This window comes from Prionailurus bengalensis, chromosome B4, assembly GCF_016509475.1.
Source record: "Prionailurus bengalensis isolate Pbe53 chromosome B4, Fcat_Pben_1.1_paternal_pri, whole genome shotgun sequence".
In the NCBI taxonomy this organism is placed as follows: domain Eukaryota; kingdom Metazoa; phylum Chordata; class Mammalia; order Carnivora; family Felidae; genus Prionailurus; species Prionailurus bengalensis.
This window is the reverse complement of record NC_057358.1, coordinates 43,316,479-43,340,921: the sequence shown is the minus strand read 5'-3', so window position 1 is coordinate 43,340,921 and position 24,443 is coordinate 43,316,479. Positions and strand designations below refer to the sequence as shown.

At 40.1% G+C, this 24,443-nt stretch overlaps 1 protein-coding gene across 1 annotated transcript in view; it reads left to right on the top strand.

Moving 5' to 3' along the window:
• Window positions 1-456: 456 nt before the first annotated feature.
• A2M (alpha-2-macroglobulin) overlaps window positions 457-24,443 on the top strand; it is a 45,662-nt gene continuing 21,675 nt past the window's right edge. Inside the window, exons 1-17 of the mRNA XM_043564671.1 lie at window positions 457-642; window positions 2,880-3,063; window positions 3,919-4,078; window positions 4,247-4,299; window positions 6,221-6,241; window positions 6,518-6,686; window positions 7,131-7,215; window positions 8,809-8,929; window positions 9,684-9,798; window positions 10,205-10,314; window positions 12,132-12,293; window positions 17,591-17,818; window positions 18,068-18,131; window positions 19,361-19,503; window positions 20,082-20,231; window positions 22,400-22,567; window positions 23,208-23,316. Of these exons, the coding sequence (XP_043420606.1) occupies window positions 557-642; window positions 2,880-3,063; window positions 3,919-4,078; window positions 4,247-4,299; window positions 6,221-6,241; window positions 6,518-6,686; window positions 7,131-7,215; window positions 8,809-8,929; window positions 9,684-9,798; window positions 10,205-10,314; window positions 12,132-12,293; window positions 17,591-17,818; window positions 18,068-18,131; window positions 19,361-19,503; window positions 20,082-20,231; window positions 22,400-22,567; window positions 23,208-23,316 (2,128 nt within the window). The 5' untranslated portion in view covers window positions 457-556. The remainder of the gene's footprint in view (window positions 643-2,879; window positions 3,064-3,918; window positions 4,079-4,246; window positions 4,300-6,220; window positions 6,242-6,517; window positions 6,687-7,130; window positions 7,216-8,808; window positions 8,930-9,683; window positions 9,799-10,204; window positions 10,315-12,131; window positions 12,294-17,590; window positions 17,819-18,067; window positions 18,132-19,360; window positions 19,504-20,081; window positions 20,232-22,399; window positions 22,568-23,207; window positions 23,317-24,443) is intronic.

The following is a 24,443-nucleotide window of genomic DNA, read 5'->3' as shown; positions in this document are numbered from 1 at the left end:
TCCAATATCATTTCCAGAGACAACTACTGAATGCTGAAACTGCTTCAACATGTGAGCAGGCATATCTAATGGAGGACTTGCAGGCACGCTGACCTGCAGTGAAATAGCTATTTTGAGCCTGTCCCGTGTTGCTTAAATTGTAGCTTCCCTTGCCAACTATTCAGGCAAGAGACGTGAGGAAAGCCACAAAAGGAGCTGTGGGGAAGTGGAACGAAGAAGTAAGAGAGAGAAGGGGTTGCAAACCCGATTAGCTGCTTTACAGTAAAAGGCAGAGAAAGCGAGCATGAAGGGGAATGTGGATTTTATCCCTCCAGGAATTCTCTTTAGCCCACAAGGAATTAACCTTGACTGTAATTAGGCCCCTGAGAGCAATGACCCTTCCACAGAAGTTCAGAGACCTCTACTTTGTTTAGACACCCTGTGTGGGTGGAACTTCCTGTTTGCACAGAGAGCAGCATAAAGCCTAGTTGCTCTGAGGAATGTCTGGGACCAGACCAGTTGCAGGGGAGCGGGGTGCAGTACAGTCTGGTCTCCTGGGGGCCCTTCTCCCTGCAGCATGGGGAAGAACAAACTCCTTCATCCAAATCTTATTCTCCTCCTTCTGATCTTCCTGCCTGCAGATGCCTCAGTCCCTGGAAAACTGTGAGTTTCACATAGAACATAAAGAGTCCTTTCCCTAAAAGAGAATCCTCTCTGATTCTCCTTTGTATGATTCATTTGTCTTTCCCATGAAACTGTCACCTTCTTACCCTTAAAGTCTCTTCCCATGATAAGATTTCATAAATCTGGTTTATTCATTCTTTACTTATTCTTAACTAATCTTCTCCAACTCTCCAAATCTCTGAATTTCTAAATTTGCTAGGCATATGCAAAGACTTTCTAAGGGGCTTTGGGAAGTAAGTGATCCTTTCAAAGGAATCGATTTCCAGATCCTCACATTCAGATTGCTTGCTCTCGACCGTGCTATTTATCCTTTATTACTTCGCCTTCCTTCATTGTCCATCTTCCACTTTATAAAAGAAAGAAAGAAAGAAAGAAAGAAAGAAAGAAAGAAAGAAAGAAAGAAAAAGGCAAACCTCTCCTTCAATTGTATTCTACCATGGAGCACTGTCCTGGGGTATAAAAATCTGTAGGATGCCAAATCATAAAAACGATTTGAACTATTGATATTGGTGTGGAGAAAGCAAAGCATTCTAATGATGAGGGAGAAAATTCTTTGGCAGATTATGTGATGATGGATGCTTTGTGTCAACAAAGTTGAGGGGGATCCAAACGAAATACCAGCTGACAGGTGATTAGAAGCGATTCTTGATAACAGATACTTGGTGAATGTTGGTATATAATGCAGAAAGAGTTGCAAAAGCCGGTAACAACGATATACTTGTTTTATCTGTGTTTTATTTACTTTCAGGTAAACAGTTTTTCGTGGCACTCATGTCTATACAGACTAAAAATAGCAACACAATTAATGTTAGGCCTCTTTCAATTCTCGCTATTAAGGAATAGCCATTCCGTGGAAACTCAAAAACAGCTCATTGTTCTCATTAAATATGTGCTTCGAAAATATTTTGATTTGCTATAGTATGTGTGAATCGTGACTTGTAATACATTCATATTGTTTTGATCAGTTGTATTCTCGTAAGGCTTCTAAAAATAATTCAATCCAGAAGAAAATGCTTAGCGTTTACAACTTTATGGTCGCATAAAGAGTTAAAGTTAAATTAGGCACCCATCCATAGTATCATATGTATGAGCATATGTATATATATATACATATAGAGTTAATAAAGAAGCCAGAGTTATCCATGAACATATTTTGAAGCATTAAAGTCTTGGGATAAACTTCTATGTAGTCAGTGGCATGGTAATTCAAGTTTAAGGAGGAAAAAAGAAAGAAAGATGTTAAATTTCTGATCATCACAGAAAGGACATTTTGACATATTTTTTAAATAGGTCATATTGGGTATGTTGTCGCTATAATATTTAAGAACCCATCAAAAACTTATAAAAGACTGATGTAAGTTTTAACTTTAAAAATGTCATTGGAAATAGTATCTTTTGCTATTACTTAAACTTGTGGCAAAAATATACATGTTTACTTGAAAATGTGTAAGGAATGTGTAGTGTCTAAAAATTATTTTAGGAGTTCTGTGAGCAGAAATGTTTGAAAACTACACAGCCAAAAAAACTATGTATGAGGGTATTGTCAAAGTCTGTTCTGCTCATGAGTTACCTCGGCCCCAAATTCAATCACTAGAAGGCCATTTGTGGGCGGAACCACTGTCTAGCCAAGAACTGAGGGGCAAATATTGAAAATGCAAATAGCCAGAGTTAGGTAACAAGAAGATAACATTAGTTGCTCACCACAACTGAGACTTTAATGACTTTCTTTGAGCGTCAGATTCCATATCTACAAAGTGGAAGCAAGTATTTTCCATACGATTTTCACAGGGTCGTTGGCTATATATATCCAGGGAAAGCACTGCCCGTTGATTGGTTTTTGTAATGTCTCCCCTGAGACCTTGCTTGCTTTTTACAACAGTCCCAGTGTAAAATAGATTTACGACACGGTAAGTGTAATCCGCCTATTTCTGATGTGAATTCGGATGCTTGCATACGGTGTTCCTGAAAGTGAGGTGTCTCAGCAAATTTGCTCACACAAGTCAAATGTTCACTGCAATGGCATCGGTGATGGAACAGGGAATAAGTCTCACACGTGCCGTTCCACAGCAGAGATCAATTTCATGTTCACCAATACGTCTTCTTGTGGTAGAGAACGAATGACAGTAACAATAACTGTGATGGAAAATAGTGCTGGTGATAACACCAGGGTGATTCCCCTCCTACGCTCTCCTCTAACTGGACTCCCCCATTCCCAGGCAGTACATGGCCCTGGTCCCCTCCCTGCTCCACACCGAGACCCCTGAGAAGGGTTGCATCCTTCTGAGCTACCTGGATGAGACAGTGACTGTAAGTGCTTCCTTGGAGTCCGTCAGGGGAAACCAGAGCCTCTTCACTGACCTGGTGGCGGAGAAGGATTTATTCCACTGCGTCTCCTTCACTGTGAGTATGCCCATTGGACTTAATACACTTGATTCTACTGGTTAGGGTCATAGGCATCTAGAATTCAGTCAAGATAAAACTTTGAGAGCCTGGAAAAGACTTCAGAAAGAAATCTAAATGTAGTAACTATGCATAGGAATTAAGAAGCAGTGTGTGTGGATTTCCAGCCATGGGAGCCAAATGTTTATAGGCATATTAAAAATCAACTTAATGACCAAAGAAAATTTCTGTTAGCCAGGAGGGGAAAAAGCAGTATGCACTGGACAAAGGGAAAATGTGACTTCTTCTTAAAATGTGACTTCTGTAAAATGGAAAATAGAAAAAAATATTAATAAGGCACACTAGACCAATGCATGACGTACGCCCCCAGTGGTGGCCTGACAGGAACGCATCACCCCATACTGAAGAGTGAAAATTGTAGAAATTTCCATAAGCACATATCCAATCTCTTCAGAGTTGCCCACACGTAACATGCTTATAGCCTACGGCCAATAAACTATGGTAGTTTTCTTTCCCATAGCCTTAAAATATATTCCTACCATGCCCTTTAAGCACATAACATCAACTTGGTAAAGTTCAGTATATAATTGGATCAGGACTGTATTGTTTGATCTATAAGGAGATGTGAGTCTCACTTATGACCTCTTGTACTGATATATTTTCCTCCATCTTCTGTTCTGTCTCCCCATTTGTAAAATGACAGAAGTAATTCCTGTCCATGGCAACTTCCCCTACTGACAATCAGGGGGGCGCAGTGAAGCAAAGGGGCCAGATGTCCAGGGAGGAGAGGAACATGGGGTGGCAGGGGAAACTTGGGAGACTGAATGGGTTCTTGGGGTCTGTCTTATGTTTCAGGTCCCAAGATCTCCATCCAATGAGGAGGTCATGTTCCTCACTGTCCAAGTGAAAGGACCAACCCAAGAATTCAAGAAGCGGACCACAGTCGTGGTTAAAAATCAAGAGAGTCTGGTCTTCGTCCAGACAGACAAAGCCATCTACAAACCAGGGCAAACAGGTACAAAGAGGCCCTACAGTTAGAACAGCTCCCAAAAGAAAAGCTCTTCCTCCCCTGCATATTCCCCAGTCAAATTCCTTGTAGTCCTGGTTCTTTAAAAGTTTGTCTCACCAGCCCATAGGCCTGACTTAAGGTCTCTAGGACTCATGGAAAATATTTCTGTTTCAGTGAAGTTTCGTGTTGTCTCATTGGATGAAAATTTTCACCCCCTGAGTGAGTTGGTGAGTCTCCAAATGTCTATATGGAATCATTCGTATCTGGATAAATAATCTGGAAGCCTGTTTTTGGTGTTGGAGGAGGACCAGGAAGAGGAAGAATCTGGTATCACTGGTGGTTATTTCTGGCAGTACAACAGTGAGAGGTCCTCATTTAAACCAGAATCCCAGCTCAAGAGAGTGCCTAATTCTTTCCATCTTGGTACTGGTACTTAGTCACCTGTCACACAGTTAAACTTATTCCTTATAAAGTTCTCAATTAGGCAAATTAGAAAGAGATATTACATAATAGACCCACCTACACCATCAAACAGCTTAAATTCAAATAAACTATCAAAGAGTTAGAATTTTTCTAAACATACCTACCAAAAACCTCCTCTATAAAGGAAGAGTGTAATCAGTCTTTGTTCCTTGAAACTAACACTACTTGATCGCTTCTCAGCCTTTTGGCTAAGATCAAGTGAAACTAATCCTACTTGATATTGATAAGAAATAACTCTTTCAGCTTTAATGCAGGCATCAAACAAAAAAGTCTTCGTTTTTCTCTCCCAAAGCCACCACCCCACCACATCTTCTTGTCTCAAAGGCGATTCTTTTCTTCTAACGCCTTAAACAAAAGATTCTCACGTAATCCCTGCTTCCTCTCTTTGACACTCGCATCCACTACATCTGAAAGTCATGTTAGCTTGAAATATACCCAGACTATTTCTCTTTCTTACCACTTGAATTACTACAATCTCATCCTGGCCAATATCACGGCTTTTGTTTTTTTAAGTTTATTTATTTTGAGAGAGAGAGAGAACGAGCAGGGGAGAGGCAGAGAGTAGAAGGGACAGAGGATCCAAAGCAAGCTCTGTGGTGACAGCAAGCAGAGAGCCCAAGGCAGGGCTCAAACTCATGAACCATGTGATCATGACCTGAGCCAAAGCTGGAAGCTCAACCAACTGAGCCACCCAGGTGCCCCATGGCCAATATCACTTCTAAAAAAGACTATTTCAGTAACCTTGAAGCTGGTCTCCTGGTTTCTACTTTCACATCTCCGTCTAAAATAAACACCTTATCCATCATTGTAGCAGCCTTACTGTCCCCCGTTTTTTCTTCTTGGCATTTCCCTACCTGATATATAAATCAGGTGTGTGAGTGTGTGTGTGTATATAATATAAAATTCTTTATATTTCAGATACATGACTGATATATCATTGATATATATCTTACATTCATAAATATTAAATATCAAATAAGTATCAATATAAAATTATAAATATATAAATATTAAGAATATATAAAATATGTATCTTGGGGCAGCTGGGTGGCTCAGTCGGTGAAGGTCTGACTTCAGCTCAGGTCATGATCTCACGGTTGGTGGGTTGGAGCCCTGCATCGGGTCATTGTCGTCAGCACACAACCCGCTTTGGATCCTTTGTCCCCTTTTCTCTGCCCCACCCCACTTGTGCTCTCTCAAAAATAAATAACGCATTTTTTTAAATGACTAAATATTGATAGCAGAGGAGCTATTCCTCTTCTTTATTCTTCGAACTAAGAATTCTTTGGCCATCTCGATATTTGGATCTGAGTATGGTTACTTATAATTTTGTTGGTGTTTGTTTCTTAATCCGTAAAATTTCATAACAAAGGAGTGAGTATTCCTCACTTGATGCTATAAGCATTGAAGTAATGTCAGTAAATACTATTGCTAATGAAAGGCTGTGCACATACCTATATTTTGCTGATAGCTTAATAAGCTCTTAATATTATTTATTAATTGCTTAAAATAGATGAGTGAAAAGTTTTATAAAACTTAACCTGAATTTTTTTCCTGTTTTACTATAGATAGAGGTATTCTGCATAAAGATGTCTTGCTTATAAATCACAATTAAGAATATTTGAAGATAACTCTACATTCCTTTATTTCTCTTTTGTCTTTCAGATTCCACTTGTATTCATTCAGGTAAGCAACAGGAATCATTCCATAATCAGAATTAAAGTAATACATTTAGAGAAAATGTTCATATTTGAGAGGCTGTTACATTCTACCGGAAGCTTGTCATTAAGGGAGAAATGTCTGAGTTCATACAGCACCAGATAGTTTTGAGTCATCTTCCTTCCCTCCTTCACCACCACCCCATTGGTTGTCTTTGCGGATAACATAGGGGTCTCCATAGATTTCTGTTATTGTCTCTAAGGCTCTAGGCTCTTTTGTAAGTTACAATTACTGTATCCATAGGACCCGAAAGGAAATCGTATCGCACAATGGCAGAAACTCAAGTTAGCGAGTGGTCTCACGCAACTGGCCTTTCCCCTCTCATCAGAGCCCATCCAGGGCTCTTACAAGGTGGTGGTACAGAAGGAATCAGGTGGAAGAACGGAGCACCCCTTCGCCGTGGAGGAATTTGGTATGGATGACGGAAAGTCACGGAGCATTTTCTTCATATCCAACCTTCCAGGGCCTGGAATTTGAGGTTATTTAGAGTCCTTTCATTTCCTACATGTGAGGTTGGGCTTCGAGTAGAGTCAGTTATATCTAACCCCAATGAGACTATCAATAATCTGTGAATAGGACTTTGTATAGCTTGGCTGTTTTTGTAATAATTTTTCATCTCAAAAAAAATGTAAAATACCTTTAAGAGAAGGCTTCCATAATTCATTAGGATTACAGTGTTCCGTCACAGTCCTTCAACCAGAATATCCATCTGATGGTAAGGTGGTTGGAAGGAAGAGTACAGCCAACTTTTCAGGACCCTAAGACACTGTTCGGGAATTGTTACAGAGAGACTGAAAATACTAACTCCCCCAAAGTTGAAAAACAACCACTAACTTCCTTTATCTCCGATGAACAGTGCTCCCCAAGTTTGAAGTCCAAGTAACAATGCCAAAGGTAATCACTATCTTGGAAGAAGAGGTGAATGTGTCAGTATGTGGCCTGTGAGTTTATTGTTATTATTTTTTTTTAATCGTTTGAGAGAATTATTTAAAGGAGATTCACCATGGGGAAGCTGGGTGGCTAGTCAGTTAAGCGTCTGACTCTTGATTTCAGCTCAGGTCATGATCTCGCATTTCCTGAGTTAGAGCCCCACGTCCAGCTCCGTGCTGACATCAGGGAGGATTCTCTCTCTGTTTCTCTCTCTCTCTCAGCCCCTCCCTCGCTCGTGTGTACTCTCTCTCTCTCTCTCTCTCTCAAAATAAGTAAACTTTAAAAAAAAAAAAAGGAGACTCACCATTTGGGATATTTTCACTCATTTCTTTAAGAACAGTGGGAGGACAAATACTTTAAGTACATGGAATCATCCCATCTCTAGAACCTTCCTCGCCTGTTGCTTCTCTATCTTTCCTTCTTATGTTCTTTCATGTCCTTACCAGCGTCGTCATAACTATCACGGGGCAAGCAACTGTTCCTAGAGAACCTATCTATGAGGACTGATTCTGAAAGTGACAAGGCTATACGCACACACACACACACGTACACACACGCACACACAAATGGGATAGTGTTGAAGGATAGTGACTTTCCCATTTCCCAGGTAGAGGAAATTCTGTCATCAACAGATCATTTACGTGACCTTGCACACATAGTGGAAAAATAGCTTTGATTCAGAATTTGTAGAGATAGGCATATTACCAAGATCTCAGCTGAGTCATCGGTCTACCCAGGTCATGTCACATTCCTCTCAGCACTGCCATTTTTCCTGATGAGACTGGACATGATATCTCAGTTTGGTCCTTTCCAACATTGAAAATTCGTGTTTCTAAAATCTAATGCTCCCATCCCCAGTCGTCCATCGATAGCACTAGCAGAAAGAGCAAACAGAGTGAAGAAACCAGCCCTGCCCACGACCGCACACGTAATGCACCCACAATTCCCCAGGGTCCCTGCCCCAGCACTGTCTCAGAGTAATCGCCACCAAATTCCTGATCCTATGTAACTGGTGAGCCAATACTCTTGCAAGTAAAGATTCAGAAGATATTTTAGATAGGGAAGGAAACAAATGCCCTTGAAAACACATCAACCATCAATGACATATCTATATGGCACAAACCCAGTTTCATAAAAAGTAAACAAGTTAAACTCCATATACATAGAGAAGGCAACACATCACAAGAGGATAATGGAAGGAGACACCATCATAGTAATAGTTTGTATTCCTAGGTAGAATTGAGGGCATTTTCTCTCTTCTTTGTTTTGTTGGTATTGTTTTTTTCCCCTCTCTCTTAAGAACAGGGGTAGCTTTGGTAATAAGAGATGTATCTTTTAAAAGATGGGATTAAAAATTAAAAAATTAAGGGGCAAAAAAGACATGATCAAAGAAGACTAGTAAATCTCAGCATGTCGCACTAGAGATTTGTTAAAAAGAAGGGTCATTACTTAACATACTTGCTCTCAGCATTGTGAAGGCCCTGCAGAGATTAGAGGGAAGTACAGAGAGGAAATATACTTCAGCTAAAGGGGGAATATAAATAGGTAGAAAATGGGGATGTTCAATGTCTGCTTTGATTCATTTGGCAATGTTCCTATGACAGATACACATACGGGAAGCCTGTCCAAGGACATCTGACTATGAGCATGTGCAGAAAGTACAGTAACCCTTCTAACTGCTATAGTGGAGAGTCACAGGCCATCTGTGAGAAATTCAGTCAACAGGTAGGTGGAAGACTGTCCCTCCTAAGGAACTAACAATAGAGACATTGTTGATAAGCAGTGAGTTACAACATGGTGCTAACCCAGGAAGAGAACACTCTACAAGAGAATGCTGTGTTAGCCACAGTAATTTACATGTCAGTGATTTAGCACAATAAGAATTACTTCTTTCTTATAATTGGCTACTGGGGGTGTGCTTGGTTCACCAAGCACCCAGAATAGTGGAAGTGGAGAGCAGTCTCCAAACCTGGCATTCAAAGCTGCCTTGGACATCTACTTGTATGAAGGAAGAAGGAGAATCATTATATCTGTTAAGCATTTGGGCTGGGAAGGGTATAGGTTTTGCCTTCTTTCCGTGAGCAAGAACTTGTCACATGGCCCCACCTACGTGCCAGGAGGTAGGAAACACAGTCTTCAGATGGGCAGCCACTTCCTTGCAACAGTTGTGTACTATGGAACGGGGGGCCCGGCTTTGGTGAAAACTTAGGTCCTCCCTACAGTAAGATTACCCACAAATTTTTAAGGCATGCCTATCCCATTAACTCTAGGGAATATCAGATACTAAGAAATATCTGTCTGTAATAAACCAGATGCTATCAGGAAATGTAATCATAACTAATCCCTAGAGAATATTTATTGTGTTCTTGTCGTTAGAAAACCCTTAGGTTACACTGTCCCCCCAAAAAATCCCACCAGATTAACCGACCACTGACCTGTCCAGTATTACGTTTCTGTATTTTGCTTTATCCCCTCCTAGCTAAACAGCCAGGGCTGCTTTTCTCAACAAATAAAAACCAAGATCTTCCAGATGAAGAGACAAGGGTATGAAATGAAGCTTGAAGTGGAGGCCAAGATCCAAGAAGAAGGAACAGGTCTGTGTACCATGTGGGTACGGGGGGAAAAGCAATGAACACTGATTTATTTCCTTTGCCAAATTATGAATTGGAAGGGAAGTAGTAACATAAGAAGTTCAGGGGGGGATTGGAGCACCTGGGTGGCTCCGTCGGCTGAGCGTCTGACTGGGGCTCAGGTCATGATCCCACAGTTCACAAGTTCGAGTCCCAAGTTGGGCTCTGTGCTGACAGCTCAAAGAGCCTGGAGCCTGCTTCGAATTCTGTGTCTCCCTCTGTCTCTGCCCCTCCCTTGTTTGTGCTCTGTCTCTCTTTCTCTCAAAAATAAGTTAAAAACATTAAAAAAAAAAAAAGAAGAAGAAGAAGTTCAGGGGGGATCATCCTTCCAAAAAGCAATTTATTTTCTTTCTTTTTTTTTTTTTTCCAGAGGTAGAATTAACTGGAAAAGGATCCAGTGAAATAACAAGAACCATAACCAAACTCTCATTTGTGAAAGTGGACCCATACTTTAGACAAGGGATCCCCTTCTTTGGGCAGGTGGAGTATTTTCTAATTCACAAATCAAAATACGTAGCATCATTTAATAAACACAAATCCTGCTAAAACCAGACCTGCTTAATATTATCTATTGATTAATATAGCCAAAGGTATAAAACCACATAAAAATAAATCTTTCCCTCTATGAACTTGTATATGAAATCTATAAAGTCCTTCTAAAGCACCATCAAAATCAGAAGGGTTGTTTCCCCCAACTTTTTGAACAGCCTTGTGCGATGTCACTCAATCTTTTCATCTTTTCACTACCGGTAGATAGTGTCAGGTTTTTAGATTTCCTCACAAGAATCTCAAAATTCCCCGTGGCCACTTACATGATCCTCTGACACTAACTTTATATGGTAGCGAGTGGTAGGTGGCTTTAATTTTTATTTTGAAGTCTAAAAGATTCTACTGTACCTAGTGTTTCTCCATGGATATTACAGTTAACATTACTTTCTTTTACGCTCGCAAGAATTTATTAAAAACCAGTGCGCATAAGGGTAAAATACTGCTCTGTAAGATTTCCAGATTCTAAAAATACAAATTTTCTCACGTGTCTACGAAAAACCTTGTATTGTTATTTTTCTATTGGAAACAGACATGTGCAAATGGGTCTTTCTGACTCCAAAAGTCTGAGATGACAGTTGTATGCCCACCAATGAGTAATTACCGTGTATCATATTCTTAATGGACATGTTATTGAGGTTTCAGGTGTGGAGACTGTAAAAGACAGAGGGACTAGACCCCATTAAGAAGTGGTGAAGTGTGTTTTAGAATGTCTCGATTATGTTCTGACAGCAAACAATTTCAGAAACTTTAGTCACTTCCTAAAATGCACAGTCTATTTATTTTTAATTTCTCAGAAGTATATTGTGCTTGTATTTTTGTATTTCCTTCCTGCCAAATAACTACCCCATTAGTCATAAGACTCTCTCATCAATTCGAGAGAATCTAACCTTGACTTTGCCCGCGCAGCCAATGTTTCATTGGCGAACTCAGATCTTATTCATTAATTACATACGTTGATCCCAGTCTTTGAACAGTGCTTCCTGCAACCAAAAATGGCTTCTACTGAAAAAAAAATCATCCTCTTTGAAATCTTAACTGGACTACTCATCTACTGAGTTCCATATTAGCAGTAATTTCACTTTAAGCCCTTACTGAATACTATATGATTCGCCTCAATTTTGCAGTTTGCACATGGGGAGTGCCTCCTGCTATCTGCCTACCTTCCAAAAGTTGGAAAATCTAGACTGAGAAGCAGATATATAAAAGGCAACTAGAAAAGTACACGGGATAATGTATTAGCAACTTCTAACTTGTGCATTTATTATACTTCAGAACACTAATCCATGAAAAGCTAACGGTCAGCCACCAAATAAGCGCCTGGGGCTCAATTAAGTTTGGCTAAGGGGTTAAAAATTGTCATTACGATCTGACTCTTGTGTTCTTTGACTCTCCAAGGTTCTATATAACCCACAGCACTTCTAAAATATCCAGAGAATACACTTTTCAGGTCATCCCTATCTTCATTTCCATGATTCTCCATCCCTTTACACTGCTTTACTGTTTGTCTCAGGACTGATGACTACTAAACACGTACATATCATTTATGCATTTATTTAACATCTATCTCTTTTACTAGATGGTGAGCTCTATCTAGATGGCGGAGCTTTGCTTTGTTCACTGCGATAGCCTCAATGCCCGGAACCATATCCAACATATAGGATGTACTCAATAAATATTTGTGATAGAATGAATGTTTGGTGACTGCTGGGTATTAACCATATAACTGATCCACAGATTTTAATCTTCAGGTGCAACTAGTGGATGGGAAAGGTGTCCCCATGCCAAATGAACTCATCTTCATCACAGCAAATGAAGCTAACTATAAATCCAATGCGACCACTGATGAGCATGGCCTGGTACAGTTCTCTATCGACCCCACCAGCATGATGGGCACCTCTCTCACTGTCAGGGTAAGTTGGAAGAGAAGTCACCAATGACATGAAATAGCCTTGGAAATAAGGTTGCAACCTAGAAGTGATGACATTTCTAAGAGGTGTTTAGTCCTATGGAAATGAAAAAAAAAAGAAATTATAAGTCAATTTTTCAGGTCAACTTTGAAAACATTATTAAAAAGGAGGCAGTATAGTGTTGTGGTTAAAAGCGTGGGTTCCGTTTGTGCGCTGTTGAGAATGCAAAATGGTGTGGCCACTGTGGAAAACAGCATGGCAGTTCCTCCAAAATTTAAAAATAGAACTACCATATGATCCAGTAATCTCATTCTGGATGTATATTAAAATAATTGAAAGCAGAGTCTCAAAGAGGTATTTGCACACTCATGTTGATAATAACACTACTCACATTAACCAAGAAGGGGAAGCAACTCAAATATCCACCAACAGATGAACGGAAAAACAAAAGGTAGTCTATACATACAGTGGAATGGTATCAGGTTTAAAAAGAAAGGAAATCTGTCACATGCTACAATGTGAATGAACCCTGAAGACATTATGCTACGTGAAATGGCCCGTTACCAAACACACACACACACACACACACACACACACACACACACTGTATGATTCCACTTACATTAGGTACCTGAAATAGTCAAGTCATAGAAACAAAAAGAATAGTGGTTGCCAGGGGCTGCAGAGGAGAAATGAGGAATTGTTGTTTATTGGCTTTGGTTGGACAAAGATGAAAAAACTCTGGAGATCTATTGCACACTACTTAATACCAGCAATCTGTTCACTTACAAATAACTAAGATGGTCATTTTTGGTAGGTGTTTTTTCCACCATTAAGAAGAAAATGTTTACAGAAAGAAGAAAGGAAAAAAGGAAAGGGAAGGGAAGGGAAGGGAAGGGAAGGGAAGGAAAGGAAAGGAAAGGAAAGGAAAGGAAAGGAAAGGAAAAGAAAGAAAAGAAAAGAAAAGAAAAGAAAAGAAAAGAAAAGAAAAGAAAAGAAAAGAAAGAGTAGGTTCCAGAATCAGATAAATTATATTAAAATCCTGGCTTAACTCTATATTAAGAGAAAATAACGAAAAACTTCTATATTTTATTTTCTTATCTGTAAAGCGGGTACAATATTAGTACCTAATTCCTGGGGTTGTTGTGAGAATTAAATAAGATAATACATTTTTTAAATTATTTTTTCGTTTCAACTTTGTACTTAAATTCTAGTTAGTTAACATACAGTGCAGTATTGGTTTCAGGAGTAGAATTCAGTGATTCATCACTTCCGTATAACACCCTAGGCTCATCACAACTAGCGCCCTCCTTAATGTCCGTCACCCATTTAGCCCATCCCCCATCCACCTCTCTCCATCACCCCACAGTTTGTTCTCTATCATTAAGAGTCTCTTGGGGCGCCTGGGTGGCGCGGTCGGTTAAGCGTCCGACTTCAGCCCGGTCACGATCTCGCGGTCTGTGAGTTCGAGCCCCGCGTCAGGCTCTGGGCTGATGGCTCAGAGCCTGGAGCCTGTTTCCGATTCTGTGTCTCCCTCTCTCTCTGCCTCTCCCCAGTTCATGCTCTGTCTCTCTCTGTCCCAAAAATAAATAAACGTGGGAAAAAAAATTTAAAAAAAAAAAAGAGTCTCTTATGGTTTGTTTCCCTCTCTCTTTTCTTTTCCTTCCCATATATTTGTTTTGTTTCCTAAATTCCACATATGAGGGAAATCATATGGTATTTTTCTTTCTCTATCTGACTTATTTCACTTGGCATAATATACTCTCACTCCATCCACGTTGCTGCAAATGGCAAGATTTCATTCTTTTCGATGGCTGACTAATATCCCATTGTATTTATATACCACACCTTCTTTATCCATTCATCAATGGATGGACATTTGGGCTCTTTCCATAATTTGGCTAGTGTTGATAATGCTGCTATAAATCTATAGCATTTAAATATATTGGGGTGTATGTGCCCCATCAAATAAGATACTACATTTTGAAACTAATAAGAATTTAAATAAAAACTTGAAACAAAAAAAAGGGGGGGGGGGAACAAGAGGAAAAACCCGGTAACCTAAGTTGAGTCGTCCTGAAATGAAGACAGAGACTGCCAGAAAATGAGAGTAGAGAACATGAGGCTGAGGGTTTTGAGAAAATGTTTGTTACATATAAATTACAGAAAAAGAAAAGGCTGTATTCAGCCAAGCTCTATAGACGAAGAAATAGCAAAAATAACAGAAAATGCCATTGCACAGATTATGATTTACTTCCACTCACAAGGAACCCAGAGTCCAGTAGTATGGAGAAATGGGAGGTAACGAAAACACTGTTGTAACTTTTTTTTTTTTAATTTTTTTTTTTCAACGCGTATTTATTTTTGGGACAGAGAGAGACAGAGCATGAACGGGGGGGGGCAGAGAGAGAGGGAGACACAGTATCAGAAACAGGCTCCAGGCTCTGAGCCATCAGCCCAGAGCCCGACGCGGGGCTTGAACCCACGGACCGCGAGATCGTGACCTGGCTGAAGTCGGATGCTTAACCGACTGCGCCACCCAGGCGCCCCAACACTGTTGTAACTTTTGAGGCAAAGCCGGCTGGGTACACGTAGCACATGGGAATTTGCAGAATCCACAGAGCTACATTACTGTTCTCCGGGGTAAAGAAGTGAGTTTTGCATTAACATGTTAAGGAAGATAAGGTAGATCTAGAGGTCAGAATCAGAAAGGTGATTGACATTCAAGGAAGAATGTAGATCTTGTTGCATTGAGCAGTGAAGTTAATGAAACAACTATGAAATTTAAAAAGTAAGCCTAGGGGCGCCTGGGTGGCTTAGTCGGTTGGGCGGCCGACTTTGACTCAAGTCATGATCTCGCGGTCTGTCAGTTTGAGCCCCACATCGGGCTCTGTGCTGACGGCTCGGAGCCTGGAGCCTGTTTCAGATTCTGTGTCTCCCTCTCTCTGACCCTCCCCCGTACATGCTCCATCTCTCTCTGTCTCAAAAATAAATAAACGTTAAAAAAAAAAATTTAAAAAAAAAAATAAAAAGGAAGCCTAGAGACTTTAAGAAAAAAAAAAAAACATGAGAAACAAAAATTTAATAAAGGTTTTTTTTTCTTTTATGAAAGAAAGTGCAATCAACCCAAATGGCTTTTCAAATACTAGGCCCCTAAATAGGCAAAGGAGGACATTATTCTGTATGTAATATATTCATGTTTATAGTATTAGACACAGAATCCTCAAGCTACTTTTAGGAATATCTCAATTTAAAAGTAATGTCCTTTAGGGAGCACCTGGGTGGCTCCATCGGGTAAGCGTCTGACTTCAGCTCAGGTCACGATCTCACCATTTATGAGTTCGAGCCCCACATCGGGCTCTGTGCTGACAGCTCAGAGCCTGGAGCCTGCTTCGGATTTTGTGTCCCCCTCTTTCTCTGTCCCTCCCCCACTCATAGTCTGTCTCTCTCACTCTCAAAAATAAATAAACATTAAAAAAATTTTATAAGTAATGTCCTTTAGTTATCAGGGTTTGGGGATTAAATGTGATGTTTAACTTCTTTTTTAAAAGTTAATGTGTTATTTTGAAATGAAAATGGAAAAAATATATACTTATGAAAAAGATAATACATATTAAAGCACTTAGTAAGCCCCCTTTAACTTGAATATGAATATTATTACTGTAAAAGTAATAACTTTTTACATTTTTACATTTTAACATCACTAGCATTTAAGCTTTTGGGGTGGTTTTATTTTTAGAAGGAGGGGGAGAGAGAAAGAGAGAGTGAGAGCAAGGAGGGAAGAGGCAGAGAGAGGGGGAGATAGAGAATCCCAAGCAGGTCTCCCCCGTGAGCGGAGAGCCCAATGCAGGGCTCAAACCCACAAACCATGAGATCATGACCTGAGGCGAAACCAAGAGCTGGTCGCTTAACTGACTGAGTCCCCCAGGCGCCCCATTAACATGACTAGTAGCATTCCTTTCAAGAGTATACACCCTATAAATTATTGTTCTTGCTTTATTTTCCCGCTGCTATTCTAATTTTCTCCAGATTTTTGTTATACCCATATAATTTGCTTTATATTAGCATAGAGTTCTCTATTCATCAATGGAAATGGAAATATACACATAGAGATATATGGATACTCAAGTAAACATTACATAATAATGATGACAAATAAATGGGATATCTGATTGATCCCACTTTACATGGATGGCATTAAAGCCCATATCTCCTAATTAGCTAAAAATTGAGTGTTCGCCCATTTATTCAATCAAGAAGTGTCTTGAACGTTTTCCATGCGCCAGGCAATGTGCTCATCCTGAAAATAAAAATATTATTTTTAAATAACCCCTCTGGTAATTATTTATATGTTATCGCTGGAGCGTATATTGAAATATAAATAAAGTGTTTTGCTGACACAAGGATTCATTCATGCCACTTGGGAGGTGAGGATGAGGATAGGGGAAGCCTGAAAAGAATATGGAAAGCCTTCTGCATGGAGAAGAGTTAAATGACAACCCCAAAAGGGCTTATGAACCTTGAGAGTCCAGAGGCACAAAAAGCGTTAAAAACAATCAGTCTGGGTGGTTCAGTTGGGTAAGTGTCTGACTCTTGATTTCGGCTCAAAGCATGGGTCTCAAAGGTTGGTGGGTTCGAGCCCCACTTCAGGCTCTGTGCTGGCAGCTCAGAGCCCACTTGGGATTCTCTCCTTCCCTCTCCCTCTGCCCCTCCCCTGCTCTTGCCACACAAGCTCTCTCGCTCTCCAAATAAATAAGTAAACATTCGGAAAGCAAAATAAAATAATCAGCCACAGACAGCCCAGGAGTGATAGATAGACTTCAGCTAACTGACCAACTCAACTCTGGAACCCAACGCTATTGACAGAAAGTGTTCTCAGACCCTTAAGGTTGAAACATGACATATTCATAATACCTGGTGGAAATCCATCGTAAATAAGTCTCCGAAGTGTAGTTCTTCAGTTTCTGGAGACTATTTGGTCTCCTCAATGGGCTTTTAGAATTCCAGCGTCTCTGTCTGTGTAGGTAAAGTGGCCCCCAAAAAAGTGTCACACACTAAACACAGCAAAAGATGCCTCTGTGTATGCCCTTCAGAAATTTAAATACCAACCCAGGGAGACTCTGCGGTGCAAAGGCCTGCAATAGAGATAAACAATCTCTCACTTTTTACTGTGGAGTAAAAGATTTCTAGGTGCTAGTTAAGGTAGGACGATGAACCAAGGCAGTTTTGTGAGAACTTTGATTCCCTCTGACATATGATCTATGAAATTAATACTGTGGTTTTTTTTTTTAATTCACTAGGTCAAATACAAGGATCAGAGTCCCTGTTATGGCTATCAATGGCTGTCAGCAGAAAACGAAGAAGCTTATCACACTGCGAACCTTGTATTCTCCCTAAGCAAGAGTTTTGTCCACCTGGAGCCCATGCCTCATGAACTGCCCTGTGGTCAAACTCAGACAGTCCAAGCACATTATATCCTGAATGGACACGCCCTGGAGACGCTGAAGGAGCTCGTGTTCTATTATCTGGTGAGAAGGAAGGCCAGTTGGTTGACTCCCCGTAGGCAAGAGCCCTCTGAGGGGCAAAGAACCAGGAAACCGCGTAGATGTCACTACTTTGACTTATTATCCATGTTCCTTTTGAAAGTTTGGCTTCTCTTTGGGCTAATTATTGCCCGCTCGGGCTCAAGAAAGCAAGAATGACGCATGAAGGGCAAGACATGGGGTGTAAGATTTTTGTCAGGCAAACCAAGTTCCTTTTCCTTGCCTTTTCTGCAGATAATGGCAAAGGGAGGCATTGTCCGAACTGGGACCTATGTGCTGGCTGTGAAGCAGGGAGATAGTGAGTATTTCCATAATTCCACATTTCTGCCCCACTCCGACACAGTCAGCCTTCCGCTGCAGAAATACCAGAAATAGTTTCAAAAAAGAGAGAGGATTTCCATCTAACTCCAATAAATGAGAAGCTGAGAGGGGAAAGAAATAATGGGGTGCTGTTTTTTTCACCCTTTACCGAATATTTCTTTTCTTTTCCTTCAGCACTGTATTCTGTCCAGATCATTTAAAGTGTTGATGTTGTTGTCTTAGAATCTATGCGTATTCCACATTTCCAAACCATAGACATTCATGGAGCTTCTTCTCAAATGGCATTTTAAAATTGTTTTAAGGGGGCGCCTGGGTGGCGCAGTCGGTTAGGCGTCCGACTTCAGCCAGGTCACGATCTCGCGGTCTGTGAGTTCGAGCCCCGCATCAGGCTCTGGGCTGATGGCTCGGAGCCTGGAGCCTATTTCCGATTCTGTGTCTCCCTCTCTCTCTGCCCCTCCCCCGTTCATGCTCTTGTCTCTCTCCGTCCCCAAAATAAATAAAAAACATTGAAAAAAAAATCAAAAAAAAAATTGTTTTAGGAAATGGAGAGAAAGGTAAAATTTTGGAATGTTTTCCATATGCTCCGTCTTTTGCTGAGTCATTTATATCTTTCTATCATATTCCCTTTTGAAGATAGTTCTGATTTATGAAAGGTTAAATTGGGTACTTCCACCATGGAATGGGACTCTCGCCATGAATAAATACGGACCAATATAAACCTCCGAAGTTTTCAGCTCTTCTAAGGAAGTCTCAGGGACCACTTACAACAAAACTTACCAGTGAACCACTCTTTTGTTGTTTCTTCATAACTTCTGGTTCTATCTCCCTTCTCTAGTGTGAAGTCTAGATCAAATAGTAGCCAAGTGGATGTCTCCATGCCCTCAGATAAAATCAGAACTTTGTGTAGACGAGCTAAAGCTGAAAATTAGCCTGGAACCATTGTAGGATAAGAGAAGAGAGCACTTTGATACGGTTCTTCCTAAAGCTAGAGTTCTCAGAGGTACAGAATTCTTAGAGGTAAACATTCTATGTTTACTACTAAGCCTACTAGGTCTGCTGGTTGCTACCCGTTATACCAACCAATAGAAACAGCCGTTAACCAGACCAGGCTCCTAAAACTGGCTTCGTGGGACAGAAAACTTTCATTTCAGCGCGGGGGAGACGTCTAACCCATACTCACAATTCCTCATTCTTTCTGCGCTCCAGTGAAAGGCCACTTTTCGGTGTCAGTCCCTGTGGACACAGACATTGCTCCCATCGCCCGATTGCTCATCTACGCCATTTTACCTGACGGGGAAGTGGTTGGGGATTCTGCAAAATATACGATTGAAAACTGTCTGTCCAACAAGGTGGGTTTTTTTTTTTCAGTTGCTATTATTATCAATTATTTTCTGCATGTGAACCACTGGGGCCAAAGGGGTTAAAATGAACCCTCCAGAGATTTTCAGCAAGGGAATGGCAGAGACACACGAGGAATCCATGCCACTTGCCTCCTAGTTTAAAATTCTCGTGCACTGTCGCTTACTATATGATACAGTTCAGAGTATCTTGCTCCCGTCTATGACGAAACGTTGGAAACACGAGTTTTTAAGATTACTAGGGAGCCAAAAGAAAAATATGAGAGCATCTAGAACCGTGTGCACTCACCCACACTTAACAAACACCTTACCTTGTAACAAAGGTAAAAAATGGAATCTCAAATTTAATCACTTATGAGAATTAGATGTCATTACAATGATTCAACTGATTCTTGGGAGTCAGAGTGAAGCGTAGGGGACAAAAAGCCTCAAGGCTCCCATGGTGCCGACCACCGCCAAGTCAAATAAAGTCAGTACGTCCTGAATGCGTGGAACACTCAGGAAATGTTTGTGATCGATCAATTAAATCAGGACATTTGTTTTTCTGACCATTCTCCCCAATTTCATAGGTGGACTTGAGCTTCCGTCCAGCACAAAGTCTCCCGGCCTCACACGTCCACCTGCGAGTCTCAGCTTCTCCTCAGTCCCTCTGCGCCCTCCGTGCCGTGGACCAAAGTGTGCTGCTCATGAGGCCCGAGGCTGAGCTGTCAGCGGCCTCGGTGAGTTCCCGGCAGCCCTGGGGGGTCAGGAAGGGCCGTGCGAGGGGCTCAGGGTGAGGAGAAAGGCCTCTCTGAGTAAGATAGAATCTATCAAAATTCTATTTACCTAGGAGTTAGTAGCTTTGATCTCTTTCATGGGCACTTTTTTGGGTGAGAAATATATTACATTTCAACACATAGATATGTATTTGTTTACCTAAGTTTATATACGTATACAAACATAAACACGCATATGTACATGTGTGTTTGTTTATATACGTGTATGTCAATAAAATCATGCACCATTCAAAGCCCCTGAAATCCTAGAGCTCTCTAAACTGGTAATAGGTATTTTCAAACTAGTTGTAATGTTTGAAAAAGCCTAACAAAAGTGGTACATTTAGGTGCATGACAACTGATATGAAATATCAAATTTCTGTTTTTGTTAAGAATTGTATCAAACACTGTAGGTTCCAAGATGAACCCAATTTCTGAAGGAAGATATACATTGTCTCTGATGAATAAAGATTTGGAGAAATGGAGGCACCTGGGTGGCTCAGTTGGTTAAGCATCTGACTTCAGCTCAGGCCATGGTCTCACCGCTCATGAGTTCGAGCCCCCCAACGCCAGTGTGGAGCCTGCTTGGGATTCTTGGTTTCTCCTCTCTCTCTCTCTCTCTGCTCCTTCCCTGTTTGTGTTTTCTCTCTCTCAGAATATATAAACTTTAAAAAAAATTCTTTTTGGAGAAATGAATTACTATATGATAAATGACATTAATAAATTAAATCCTTTAAAATGTCAATAGAAGAAATAGCACAAGTGTATGCTGGAGTAGAACAATGAGAAACAAGTCACCACTTGCTAATAGTCATTTGCTTGTGTCTTCAAATTTTCAATATGAAGCCAATTGAAATAACCTCTTCCGGAAGTTTCTTTTTTACTATCAAAATTTTACAAAGAGAAATTTATATTTTTTACTAAGAAAAAAAGTTATAAGAAACGATTTTTAGTTTTTTAGTCCTTCCAAATGGAATTTAATTGAAAATATTAGAATTCTTCTAAAGGAAGTATTGCGTACATTTCAGTAGAGGGAGCAAGGGCATATGTGGAAAAATACAATGTTTTATGTTTATAGAATAATTTCCTCCTTCTTGGGGTCTTTTTATTTTTTTTAATTTACTTTAAGGGGGGAAGGGGCAGAGAGACAGGGAGAGAGAATCCCAAGTAGTCTCCATGCTGTTAGCGCCGAGCCAGACATGGGGCTCAGTCCCACAAACCATGAGACCATGACCTGAGCCAAAATCAACAGTCAGTCGCTTAACTGAAGAGCCACCTAGGCGCCCCATCTCAGGATCTTTTTAAATTATAGCAACACTGGTGGATAGATAAGGCAGAATATCCTACTAATTTTTAATAAAAAAGTAGAAGCTTTCAGGTATTTAGGAGTAGACCTGGGTTAGAACACTAGTCCCGTCCTCTCGAGCCTTGATAGTATTTTACTAATGAAACACCTTGTCTCCAGTAACATAAGCCATTCATTCAATAGGTATTTAGTTAGTACCTGCTGTGTTGTAGGTGTACCTACTGTTTGTTGGAATGCGGGGATCTATTAGTGAACTCCTTGAACAACAAGAAGCCATGCTCTCGTGGAACTTCTGCTTCCATAGATGAGATAGACGAGAACATATAATATGCTTTCAAGAAAAAAAACGAGGGGGGAGATGGAGAATATGCCTAAGAAAATATTATCCTATCCTATATAGAGGATATTTACTTATTCGTATGCCCGTTCAGAACATGTGTTCGTTAATGTTGTTATACACTGAGTCAGTTGCTAACCACAAGGAGAGACATAACTATCATTTCCTTCTATCAGGTGATGTTTTATACCATGTCCCAAATATAGCAGGCATAGATTTATCCCGATAAAGTTTTATTCCATTCTAGTATGGAGTCTAGTGTTTGCCTCTGAACTGTGTAACGAGCTATCGTGATCCTTGTGTACTTCGATGGGGATGTTTGGGGGTATTTTTCCCTAAAATTCTTAAAACAGCTTCATCTCTGTAAATTATTTAAGCAACAGTGGCACTCAAAGAAGACTGGCTGTAATTATGCTTTTCTTTTCTCTTCGCATGTAAGAAGAATAAGCCACAAATAAGTTTGTCCTTTTGTCCTTTGCATTCATACAGGTTTATAACCTGCTACCAGTGAAGGACCTCACTGGTTTCCCTGCGAGTTTGAATCAACAGGAGGAAGATGATGAAGACTGTGTCAATAGCCGTAATGTCTTTGTCAATGGAATCATGTATTCGCCTGTATCAAACACAAATGAAAAAGATATGTATAGCTTCCTACAGGTAAATTCCTTGTATTTTAGATTCTAAAGATGTTTTGAAGATTTTGAATTCTAAAGATTCATGGAATATTATATATGCAAAAAATACATATTTGTTTTAATACCTTCATATCACAGTTGAGGGTAACGGGACACAGAGAGGTCAAGTGACTTCTCCAAGATTATGAATAGTGGCAGATCTGATCATAGCAAAGGGCCAGAGCTAGAACTTTTTGGACTAGTAATCAAGTTTTTTTTTTAATTTTTCCCGAAATTCATTGCCTTGTGTTATTTATAAACGTCACATATATAAAATATTTCTGTTAAAAGAGTTTTACCAACAGAATAAAATTACTTCCGTGAGTATACCAATATCCTTTCTACAGATGTGAGCATTAAAAGTTCAATATTGGGGCACTTGGGTGGCTCAGTCGGTTAAGCATCTGACTCTTGGTCTCAGCTCAGGTCTTGATCTAAGGGTCATGAGTTGAAGTTGCTTGAAGGCCCTGCTTGAAGTTGGGCTCCACTTAAATTAAAAAAAAAAAAAAAAAAGAAAAAAAAAGTTTAGTATTAAGCTAATTGGAATGTTTGTGAAATTCAATGAAGTATGTGCCTATATATTTCATATTTATGTACTAATTCGGTGATAATTTCCTTCATAGGATATGGGCTTAAAGGTATTCACCAACACAAGGATTCATAAACCCAAAGTATGCTCACCACCTGAACCCTATGCAATGCAGTCATCTCAAAGACTATTCGCTTCTCCAGGTAAAAAAGTAAAAATAAAAGCTAATATACTGAATCAAACAAAAGATGTTTTAAAAATAGAAAGTGTGATAAAATGAACAAAAAAGAACTTGTGATTCAGATATATTAAGGTTCTTGCTCAAGATCACATAGCAATACAAACCCAAACGTCGATTGTGTCAAGCCCCCACATATGCAATGCTGGAGAGGATACAAGGCAGAATGTAAGAAGTTTCATAAGAGAGGTACAGGAACTGTGTGTCAACTATACTCCCATTTAAAGAGAGAGAGAGACAGAGGTACAGATATACAGAATAAAAGAAAGGATTAATTCTGATTGAGCAATCAGGAAACTCATTCATGAAGGATCCGCTTCTAGGGGTGCCTGGGTGGCTCAGTCAATTGAGCGTCACTCTTTTTTTTTTAATGTTTTTTTTAATTTATTTATTTTTGAAGGAGAGAGAGAGAGCATGAGCAGGGGAGGGGCAGAGAGAGAGGGGGAGACACAGAATCCGAAGCAGGCTCCAGGCTCTATACCATCAGCACAGAGCCCGATGGGGCTCGAACCCACGAACTGCAAGATCATGACCTGAGCCAAAGTCGGACCTCAACCAACTGAGCCACTCAGGTGCCGTGAGCATCTTGATTTGGGCTCAGGTCAGGATCTCACAGTTCATGGGATCAAGCTCTGCATCGGGCTCTGTGCTGACAGCATGGAGCCTACTTGGGATTCTCTCCCTTCCTCTCTGCCTCTCCCCTACTTGCTCTTTCTCTCTCAAAATAAATAAGATAAACTTTAAAAAGAAGAAGAAGAAGAAGAAGAAGAAGAAGAAGAAGAATCCACCTCTAGTAAATGGAGATGTGTGAGGTTGAAAGGAAAGATATAATTTCTAGTCACAGGATCAGCATAAATAGAAACAGAAATGTTCACAAGTTGGGACTACATTCGCACCAGTTAGGTAAGGAAGCTCTAACTTCCCCAAAATATCGGTCAATATTCATGTTGAAATCACATTTATTTGTCAGTGATATGGGCTACTTTACTGGTGAATCAGACACTAAGTAACCATTTATTTATAGTTTGATATTGTCAAATCCTGGTGGAATATTAGTTGAATACACACTAAAGAGTTTGTCAAAAAATCAAG